Below are 12,172 nucleotides of genomic sequence, written 5' to 3' on the forward strand. Positions count from 1 at the left end.
GAGACAACAGCTGGTGAAAGAATGGTCAGAGATGTTTGCTGGTTGGAAAATGAAACAGGACCATACTGAGACATCATCAATCCAGCCATCATCACTAAAATCTCGCTGAACTACCCCCTAACTGGCATTTCCTGTATAGCCAGGATCTGTTCATTGGCAAATTACAGGATTGTCAAATTCAGAAGGTATAATTTCATCACAATAGCGTCTACTGTATTCTTGCTAACACAACAGGGCAACATGGAAGATGTATAAACCTGATTACTGTCATCATTCAAGTCACAGGTGCCCAAATACAGTGAAAATTCCTCTACAATGTTAATCATGACTCATGATGAAGGTGGTGTTTTTTTTGGTACATCCCAGTTCTATGACATTTTCAGTAATGGAATGACAGTGGTTCTAACAAATGATATGGGAGAAAGGTATTAATGTCTTATTGAGGAGTCAGCTGTACGATGTGACTGCTAGTGTCACTGCAGTGTTATGTCGAGCACATTTTGAGATACATTTTGTTGTTGCAGCAACACCAATGTCAGAGTTCAGAAGTAGCACACAAACTCTAATATAAATGCAAATGTGATAATAAAAGAAAATGTATTGAAACGATAGCTTCAGCCTGCTTGGTTATACTGTAAGTGACAAAGGCTGAGGGACCAAGGAACAGGGGCACACTGCAATGCAGAATACAAAGCTTTAAAGATTCAGGTGAAATATAGGAGAGATGTCCACCAAGATAATCAAAGTAAAGGACAAACATGCCATAAGGAGTTCTGCTTGAATCTGAGGAATGCAATAGCAATGAAATTTGCACAGGGTATTTGATGTGACTTGCTAACACAATAAATCTGATAACAAAACAATAGTGTTAATTAAGACACGTTTAGATTATATACAGTACACCTACATATACAAGTCTTGCACCCAGGTCTTCCTTGCAGTGACTTCCAGATCATTCTCAATAGTGAGGGGGGTTTGGGCAGCTTCAGCCTCCGGGTCAGACTGCCATTCCCTTAGCTAAATGAGTCACACCAAGTACCCTGCACAGATCTCATCACTCTACTGCACTCTTGGGGAACTGAAGTACAATTTCAAACCATTGACTTCACCTGTGAGGTTTGAGGGACTACAGGAATTGACTGAGCAGATTAGTGAATAAGTAAAATAAACAAACATAATCTCCAATTTGTAAGGATTTCTCCAAGAATACAAGAACCAAGCAGTTAGTATAATTAGAGGCTTGTGTATTCTTTGCTCTCTGGCACAGCTTTGGTACAAATAGTAATAATTTAGGAAGACTTGGGTAAAAAGATATTTATTAACAATTTTAACAGTGGCCAGAATAAGATGGGAGCCTATCTCTGTTCTAAAAATAAATTCACCAAGCCAGAAAGACCATTTTTAACGGAGGTATTCTTCACTCAGTAAATCCAAGTTCCCTTAAAACACGGAATAGGAAGCTGGCTTTGACCAGGTTCAGATACTTTGCTCCAATCGGGTCTTCTTGCATGACCTTGAACAAGGAACCCTCACCTGGCACAAGTTTCCACTTACGTTTCTTTCTGTCTCCTCTCTCTCTTGTGGTCTGACCTTTTTTTTCTCTTGATCTGATCTCCTATGGTGTCTTTCTGGACTGTTGATAAACCAAGGCAAACTTCATGATTGCTTGGATCACAGATTTTACACCCCCTGCATCTCAGCAAACATCCTCTTTGCTTCAAAACTGGAAATGTTTACACTGTGTTACACTGTGTAACGATATCTAAACTCTAGGGAATTGATGGGATTTTAAATATTTTCTCCAAGATCTACTGTAACTGTAAATTTAAAAAAAAAAACGTAATGTATGATATTGCATGTTCCCATGTAGCAAGGATCATTTATTCAAAGCTTGTTTAGGATAGGATCAATATTTCCTACAGCCCTTCTGTATTACCCAATTGAGCACACATGGAACAAGTTAGATTGACATCATTCAATGCCAAATTATCTGTAATTATTAAAACTGAATGGAGAAACTCAATGACATTTTTCAATCTTTCATGGTTTATTTATGCTTATGTAGTTGTCTTAGGACAAAAGAGTTAAATTGCAATTGCTTACTTGAAACATTTTTTTAATGGTGAAATTATGTATTTTCTGATTTTTGTTGTAAATGCCTACTTGAACCCCTTGAATGCTTATTCAGAATTAAAGCTTGTATATAAACTGCTCCAATTCTGTAATTTGGTGGTAATTACCATAAGGTTATGTGGTTTAAATGTAATAATGTTACTTTTTGTAACACTCCTACTCCAATTTCTTTAATTCCATCCATTAGTTAAAGATGTAGGTAAACAACTGCTGGTACCCAATGTGATCATTTTAAAAACTACAGTATATAGTAATTCTGTTTAGAAAGTTACATGAAAATGACCACAGATGTTCATGGTGAACTGCATTTTGACAACTGACTTTGACCTTGAAGTCTCATTCCAAATCTCATACAGCTTGTACCCTGATCTCTCCTTGCTGCCTCTCACAAACACTAAGCTGACATGACTATGCCTTAGGTTAGAGTGTTTGTCAGGGACGCAGCTGACCCAGCCCTCAGCTTTAACCAACTGAAAGCCCTGTGTCTAATGGTTTAGAAAATAACTTTTCATGCTAAAGTCAGCCTAGTGATCACCATTTCCCCTCAGGTGACAAGAAGGTGTATTAAATAAACGTGTGTGTGTTTGAAAAGGTTTTACTAATCACAGGCCCTATTGGTTTAATTTGCTTAGAGCTTTTTAGTGTAGACTCAATCAAATGATAATCAGAAGTATAGCCCGATGCAACCATTACCAAATAATTTCATATCAAATACAGCTGCAATCAGGGGCTTCTGCAATGTTTTAATTAATAAAGCCTGCTTAACAATGCAATCACGTGTGACCAGGAAGGATAATTGGCCTCCAATTTGAAATACCTACGAGTTTGGTTTGGGAAAGTGGGTCATGGAGTTGAGGTGAATTCTGAGGCTACAGTGTCTTCAAGCTTTGTGGTGTCAGGAAAGGTCATCCTATCACCATGAAAATGTAAAAGATCCTATTTGTCTCCTGGAGAAATTAACCTGACTGGTCATAGAGTATGCAACACCTATGATTTAGAATATTAATAATTAATATTATCAGGACACCTAAGTGCATATTATTACTACTTAAAAAGCTTAAACTATTTATAAAATCTTGCACAATTCTCAGTCCATACTGAAAATACAGACTGCATTACAAAAGGTGAACAACACTGTACAGAACCTACAACACTGTACAGCAAGGATGCAGATTTCAGGCATATTCTCGTCATGAAAATATATATTTTATATCAATATCCTTTTCATAAATACCCCAGATCATTACAAGAACATCTTACGAATTCATGTTTAATATATTATTCTGGTTCATAAAACAGCAGCATGCATTTGCAGTATCAGATAACCCACCAAACTAAAACTGGGATGATGTTATATAAAACTCTATCTTGACAAAGACTTTACAGATCTAATACTTTATTTAATTAAACAAGAACTCAATGCCTGACTTCTGGGTCTTAATCCATCATGTGCATTCTGAAACATGCAGTAGAATGTGGTCAAAACAAGGCAGCCTATTACCTGTAATAATTTTCCTTTTTTAAATAAAATTCTTTCCTAGATTATTTTCATCTCCTAGTAAAAGTCAATTTTTCCTGTATTCATATAATTACAGCATTAGTATTATTTTCTATGTGATTCCTTTTCTTTCTTTTAGCTAAATCACTGTTCCTGATTCGCCTAGCCACGCTTCCTAGGTTACTAAGGAGTTGTCTCTGCCATGGGTTTTCGGTCTTGTGCACTTCCATCTTCCATAGAACAAATAACAGCTACTGTGTAAATGTCATTTCATGTAATGAAAACCAAATACTGTATGCCTAATACCTCACAGTAAATTGTCATGTTTTGAACTTGGATTACTAATATTAATATTAACTAATATGTCCTCTGTAGGCGCCCAAGAGCTAAATCTTATTCTAACACTTTCTGTGAAGTGTATTTTCTCTTGTCTGTAGTAATTACAATTGCATTATATTATTCTGAACTGGGCCTCGGTCCTCTCTTTCATATCTACATGAGAAGAATTAATCTTCTACGGTGCAAGGCACTGTAAATGGCCAAAAATTTTTTACCAACAAAAAAATCCTTTAACACTTTTCAGCCATTCATGCTCATTTCGTTGTATGTTCTATAGCCACACAGCCAGTACTGGTTGTACTGAGAACACCTTCACCTGCTGTATGAAATTCCCATGAATCACCTCCCCTTTAGCGCAGTCAAACCTACCTGACTATCTCTGAGACGTGGGAGCAAATAGTGTCTGTCGAAAACCAACATATAAATGGGCTGCCTCACAACCTCCACACAGCCCAGGACTCAAGGACTGTGTGGCTGTGAAGCAGTAGTATGGTAACTGCCAAGCCACCATGATCTGACTATTTTAAGTTGCCCCATGTTTCCGTTACACTATGCTGTTAAGAACAACCAAACAGACTCTTGCAGAAGAAACTTCATTGCCCATCATTGGTCACACCTTTGATTTATAGTCTTACAGAAAAGGAAGAAGGTGCTATATTTTCCACAACAGCCGTCAGCTAGCAAACAGGGCATTTCTGGAGAGAGTGGAAGGGGGAAATAGCGTGATCAGTCTCGGGACTTGATTAATGAACTGCTTGGCAAAAGAGGCAGGAAACGGAAAAAGGAACAGTCAGGTATTTAAGTTCTACTCAGAGAAAATATAAAAGCTTCCCACTTTTCAATATTTCTAATTAAAACCCAGTGTGACTAATTATAGCTCACAGAAACGGATCAGAGTGTCGTTCTCTCACAACAGCAGACAGGGAGCAACAGAAACAGAACTAAGTTAATTTGCTCAGACATTAGTCCTAATAGAATGAAGGAAAATATTATGTAATCTGCAAATGCATAACCCCATAAATGCATTTCATTCTTTCTTCATAAAACCTAAAATAACACCTAATCAATCACGTAATGAGAAATGCAAATTGAATTTTGCCTGATTTGTCCGGCTCAGTCTCCAGTTTCAGGTTAGCTTGTGTAATTCTTTGCACCCTTTCATAGGTGGGCAATTCTCGGACTCTACGAGATCCAGTTTAAATCCCAAGTCTGATCCCAATAGCTCAGTTGAAGATAACCTTTTTAAATCAATCAGCTACTAGCTTAAACATGCACTTGAAACCTATAAAGGTCTGCTTATACTGTAGGTGTTCATCCTTCACCTTCGCAACTGTCCCCTTAGCTCATTCCTCACTCATCACACTACTGGCAGGGGGCTGGCCCCCCATCGAGGGTTTAAGTTAAATCTCCTTATAACAAATACTCAAGTAAACATCCTGAAAAGCAATGCTGAGAGTCATTATTCCTCATGAACTGTTATTATTAGAGCTCTCTGACAGAGGGGGTGGTAAAGATCCAGTCCGTGATTTAAGTATTAAACCCAGATTGTATCCATGCTATTTTGGTCGAGTGAAGAAGCAAGCCTGAAGTCATGGCCAAATCCAATACAGGTTAATAAAGATGCAGCCTGAATAAAATTACCCCCACCCTGACTGCATTACATCTTAAATGTTCATTTTAAGAAAATTTAGAGATAAGTTGTGTTTTTTCCTAAAGAGGATTTTGCGAGGCATGAAACATCTTTATTATGCTTTGCCGCAAAGATTAGCTTTATCTTAGCTGAGATACATTCATATTCAAACAGCCCAACCCACATCAGTGACTGATGTCAACAGAAAACTATTTAAAAACACTGTCATGGATTAAGGCTGTCTTTACACAGTTACCACAGGAGCTTAATTAAAGGAAGAAAACTTCATGCCAAGTCTCGCTTAAATTGTGGTGCTAATGATGATGACTTTCCTCACATGGTGTAAAGATGCCGTGAACATGCAAATATCTTCAGGTATTCTGAAAATATTTGCCTATCTCAAAAGTCTTACAAGTAAAATATTTAAAGTAGAATTCGTTTAATTTTCAAATAGGAATAGTTTATATAGTGTGGTTCGCTGAAGTATGCACAGAATAATGAGGAGTTTCTGAACAATTCTAAAGGGTACTCCATGACAAAAAATAAAGCTCTCCAACTGATTTTAAATAAGCAAGACAAAACGATTGCGAAAACGATTATTCAGAGGTGGCCTTCAAAAAGGAGTTCAAAATCATTAACTGGAGAAAGTTTACTCATTGATTTTTCTATCTATTAATTTTCAAGGAATTGCAGGTACAGTACATAATCAAGAGAAAATCAGTGTTCTAATCAAAACTGGCTTGCGTTTTATTAGAAGTAAAATGAACACAAGAGCATGTGCTAAGGGAATGAATTAATTTTCTTTTTACAAAGGCTGATTAATGCTTAAAATCGAAGAAAAGCTACAAGACTTCATACTGGTTAATCGCCTCAGTCATTGTCATTCACCTCTTTTCCCACTAAAACACAATTGTTTTTCAGCCACTAAGAAAAACTGTTAGTAATCTTTTCCCTACATTTATGTTGTCTCTTTATACCTTTCTTTTAATAAAAAATTGAATTGAAATGACCGATTCCCTTTTAATTCCCTCCTGATTGGGGAACAGCACCTGTTGATCAGCTGGGCCCACCACTATAACCCTGGGGGAATGAGGACTGTGAAGACTCCTCCAGCACGCTCCCGGCCTTGAATAGCCTTCTGCTATTTCCTATGCAACAAGCTGCACTGTCCTTTGGGAACGTGCACTGATTGTTTGGATTGTGGGAGCCACCCTGTGCTCTGACATGTAACAGATCTTAGAGAGCACAATGAGCCTGTTAGTGTGGCATCACCTCGCAGGTCTTTAAAGAGCTGTCAAATAATAATAAACTTTACTTTTGTATACCACCTTTAAAAGTGGCTTTTTTAAGCGCTTTATAGAACAGCAGCAAGGTGACGTCTTGAGCTGGGTGGGATCGGGGGCTCAGAGCTGTGCCTGTGCAGGCAGCTGCAGTCCGGGCTGCACAAACACCTTCTGTTCCTGTGCACAAACACCCTAACTGTTTGAGCCACTTGGAAACTTCATTTCCCATTCGAAGCTTATTCTGAGGCTGGGATGAGGAGCAAATGTGGTGCCAGAAGAACAAAACAAATCTTTCAGACTTACCTGGAGCACAGGGCTTTGATCAAAATTATAAGCGCTTGGCCTCCCCTCTAACGTGGAGAAGGCCACGTTCCCTCCAGTGAGGGGCGAGATGTCACTGAACTCGTCAGTGCAGGTGGCTGTCCGCTCGTCCTCCCCGGGCCGGATATAGCCTTGGTTGCTTTGAGCATAAGTCTTCCTGCAGGAGGCGCTGTAGTGCTGGTATGGGAGCCAGGGTCCTCCCTCTTGAGTCCTCTTGTAAATGGCAAAGCTCTCGGGACGGCTGGTGTGGAACTTGAGCCGGATGTAGGTAATTTCATAGGCTTTCCCTGCAGAAGACGATGGAAGATAAGAACAGTACTTAAAACAAATCAGGAAGGCTGGAAGGTTAAATTTTACTTTTGGAAAATAACAAGAGAGCAAAAAGAGCATTGCATTCGGAGGCACCTCTTCTTCTCAGTCATTGAATGCGATTAGATGTCCGGAAATAAAGGGAGTAACCCACACACTTCAGAGTGACTAAAGTAGATCTACTTACATCAGACAGTTGCCTCAGAAACAGATGATTAGACTCAGCACCTAGAGAATAGTTCTGTATTTTGGGGCAAATTTGATACACATCAACTCGCCAGACAAAATTTTAAGCATTCTGTTCAATTTAAATTGTTTAACCTGCTAAGGATACCAAAAGAAGAAAATATGCAGTAAGAACCTCAGAGTCAATGGTGTGTATCTGAGTCTTACTTTTGCTTTCAAATCATTAAGCTGGTCTTTCCTCTTAAGAAAGGACTGAGTACATTTTATTGAATGATTCTCAGCTTTCTGCATTTTCTTTCAACTCTGCAGCCCCTATTTTAGTTGGTTTAGTTGATACTTGGTTAAGTCCTTTATTCATTCATTTCATTCCTAACCAAGAAAGATATTGGTTTCATCTTTGGGGTTTTGTTGACCTACAGTAGATCAAATGATAATATAGGTTAACCTATCTGTAGCACATTCCTAACCCCATTCGGATTGTCCTAAATGCAAGAACCCACTGGCACAGAGCACTTACGTCCTGCATTTAAAATACTGGATTGATGGGTAGATTTTCACTGTTATGCAGTACAGTACTCTAAGTCACATTTGTTATTTACAATGAACATAAAACAGATACTGTGGTTTAAAAACATATAATTATCTTATTTCCCTGTTGATCTCATCTTCTAATATATTGTTATAGTATAGTACAATGATATTGTATTGTTCTTATTAAGAAGAATGCAATGCACTAAAATCTTACATTGTTATCAATGGATTGCTCATAGGAGAGTAGAATGGACAGGAAAAAATCTAGGAAATGAGCAACATTCCTTGTAAAACATCCCCCCAACACAAAAACATTGCACACTACTTGCTTTATGATTACACCTCAGCAAGGAAACCACATAGCTTTACTCTGACATCTGTCTGCTGAGTCTGACAGCATCTATTGTACTGTTGTTCTGGAAGCCTGCTTACAAGGAAGCTTTCGAGTCTAGAAAGTGGAGAGGAATGGGGGAGAGATATGGAGAGATTATATTGCAACTTTGATTTCCTGTGTTGTTTGTACTCAGGAGACAGCTGTCATAATAAACAAATAAACTCCCTGGAAGAAGTGATGTGTAGGTCATGGAGAAAGTATCATGTCCTGTCATTAAGATGTTGCAGGATTGCAATAATGAAGCATCAGAGGTAAGAAGAGAATGTTGCTAAACATTCACATGTTTACTAATGTAATATTTAATCTGAACCTTGCACCAAAAGGTTCTTGTCAATAATTCATACAATATTGAAGGATAGAACTTCGTGAGATTAACTACATTTTCCAGATCAAAGAGTTTAATTTGTCAGTCCTATGATGAATTTATTTAGCAAAAAACCTGTAATTTTCATAATAGCTTTCTTTGAAGGGAATGAATAATAAAAGATGAGCTTTGAGGTTTTGGTAGATAATAGTATTTTCATTACTACTGAGTTTTAAGGAAATCAAGTAGACAACCACTACAATAATGCCCTATTATTTTCAGACAGATGTTTCATATTTTTGTTCTATCATAGCTTTTCTTGCCTGTTTAACTGATCAAATATCTAAACTGTAATTCCTGGACTCACATAGATTTTTACCCTGCTTGCACTGAGATTTCAGTTTAGTCTTTCACTTTATACCTTTAGTTCCACTGTACCTATATATTAATTTACAACATATACTTTTACATTTATGTAATGAAAAGTTCATTATTAAAGGCCTTGAACTTTTATCTTTTGCACTTATACCAACGGAAACATGTTTGTGCTCAATAATTCCACTGAGATCCAATATCTCTTTACTCAAGATGTCTTGTGGGAGCTGTGAGGAAAGAGAAGACTTTTGCAAAATTAAATTAACTAGAGAAAAAGGGATTTAGTTGGGCTGGACATTTTTTATTAACTAGGAAATTTAATTATGGCATCAGGGGCTAACCTTATTGGACTCTATTTAAAAATCATCCACATAATCTTTAATATGCCAGTGTTTTAAAATGAAGGATAACTTTAAATCAAACTTAAGTATTATAACTAAAAATTGTGTGTATAAAATGTTTAATTTCTTGGTGGCTTTTTTGGATTTTGAATGTCAGTGCTCTTGGTCAACTAGATGGAAATCAATATAAATACAGTTATTGTTTAAAGCAATTTGATTTTATATTTTTACCCCCTTAAAGGAATCAGACAAGTTGCAGATAAATCAATTTCACTGTTAGAGGTGTAGACTTCCATATTCTGCATATTGAAAGTTCCAACAATAATTTGCGTTTTAGCACAATATGCATTCCTAAACTCACCCTCTTAAGGAAGCAGTAATATTTTTGTGCTTTCTTTAAGAATCTCCAACTGACAGGAACTAATTTTCTGTCTGAAACTCACGTGCACTCTAAGGCATTGGTGATACAGGGTGTACAGTATTTGGCTTGATGTTAAAAATTACAGAAAAAAGGAGCATTGTTTATTCTGGGTTCCCATAGTTCGCGATGCTCCAGGCTAGAAATCACTAAGAACATCTGAAAAGGTAAGGATTCCAGTCTGACGGATCCCTGAGAAATGCTTTCAGCAACATAAGCAAATAGACTCATAGAGCTCTTTCAGAACCTTGGTCAAATTCTAATGGAGACAAAATGAGCCGCTGAATGTAAAGATACAGCTTACAGTACATAATACAATGGCTTCAAGTCACCTGGCTGTCACAACCCTCTCAGTTATGAGGAATGATCCAGAGAGACAGCTGCAGGTGTGAAGCTGGGGTGCAGACAGGGAAGACAGAATTGTGGGCAGCCAGCGAGTATTTGTATTCAGGTGTGTGGAATTGTGAGACTGGCATTTGACCTCCTACTGAATATCTGATATATAACACTGTGTGAAGCCTGAAGAAGGGTTTCCATTTTCTGGTTGTTAATGTACTTCTTTTAAATTGTGACTTGTGTCCTCTGACCCAGAGTTTCTCAACTTTCTCCATCTGATAGCACAGTTAGGTAAAATAAAAAGTTGTGTTACACTGCCCACCTCTCCACATACACATGGATTACAAACAAGACTGTAATGTATTTCAATGTTTAATCCGAATTCACCTTAAGGTCCTAGTAGGAACTGATAACAATTTGGTGTTAACTTGCTTGGCAAGGAAATGGCGATCCTGGCTGTAAGGCCATGAAAAAAACACCCTTGCTTGCAAAGGAATTAGCGAGGGAGGCTGCAGCAAAGGTAAAGATGTGGTGGACAGAGGGGTGTGAGAAAAGATGTGTTTTAATGAGGGCTCAGCAGATGAAATATTCCTATTTAAGCGAATGTATAAGAAGTATAAGATTACAATTTGATCTTCTTCCGTCTGTTTAATGGCTCCATTTTGCTCATATGTGGCTTTTCCAAAATCCCAGGGCATACCTGTTAATGTCTAAAGGCACACCACTGTGCTCAGAGTAACGCTGCTCTGATCCCTGTTTCAGTGTGGACTCAGATGACATCCATTTTATCTTACCTTCCAAGTTGTACAGTATATATTGTAATAGAACCAAATTGGCTCCTACTTTTTTTAAAATTCATTGTTTTTGTAAACTCAGCAGAAAGATCTAGCTGATAGAACACCAAGAATAGAATTCAAATTGGCAGCAAGCTTCAAAATAAAAAAAATATTGTTGTATTGTGTTTGAACCCAAAAAAGAACCATATCTAAACACGACTCAACTCGTAATATAGTTGGCTGCAAGTTAAGCACACAATACGTTTCATGCTTTAAAGTGTGCCTCAATACACTGCTCACAAATACCTTTGAGATTCACCTACTATACACAACATGATGAAGGCCACATAAATATTAGTTCAGATGCCAATATTCTATGTAGACTATTTAACTGTAAATGCTGGTGCCTGGTTTGAAAATTGTCAGCTAAACGTCCGTGAAGTTGTTAGGTTTCTGATGTCATTTTCCTTGTTCTTGATCACCTCTTCAACCCTGTAGATTTAATGGAATAAAATAACACCAACATTTTACAGGTTTTAATGTGGAAAATTGCTTACTGTATATTGAGCTGGGTTAATGATTTTTTAATGCTACAGAAGCAATAATCATTTCTAGGAGCCACATTATCTCTTTCCATCTCACTGAGAATATTTTCAGGCCACATGGACACGAGTTAAATATCATATTCTCCTACATAAATAGATAAAACCACAGGTGTCAGATTTTGACATTTCAGAAGTTGTTTTTGTTGTAAAAGTGCTCAAACATAAAGTACTAACCAAAATATTTACCAAAACACAGAAGGTACTTAATCTCTACAAAAATACTTCTTAGCTTTGCAATGTCTGAGATTACAATCTTGTGATCTAACAGGATACAGTACATTTCATTTTTTGAACTTGTGAGTAATAACTGGAGCAACAACACAGCATGTAGAACACCATTATCTTTCTGATAAACCAATTCAATTTAGCTAATTGTAATGTGATTATAATTTC

General features: G+C 37.3%; 1 protein-coding gene across 1 annotated transcript in view; it reads right to left on the reverse strand.

Moving 5' to 3' along the window:
- The window catches only part of lamc3 (laminin, gamma 3), a 76,459-nt gene that overhangs the window by 56,580 nt on the left and 7,707 nt on the right, over positions 1-12,172 (reverse strand). The window contains exon 2 of the mRNA XM_088615305.1: positions 7,187-7,491. Within this exon, the coding sequence (XP_088471431.1) occupies positions 7,187-7,491 (305 nt within the window). The remainder of the gene's footprint in view (positions 1-7,186; positions 7,492-12,172) is intronic.

Source organism: Lepisosteus platostomus, chromosome 21, assembly GCF_059453375.1.
Source record: "Lepisosteus platostomus isolate fLepPlt1 chromosome 21, fLepPlt1.hap1, whole genome shotgun sequence".
NCBI lineage: Eukaryota > Metazoa > Chordata > Actinopteri > Semionotiformes > Lepisosteidae > Lepisosteus > Lepisosteus platostomus.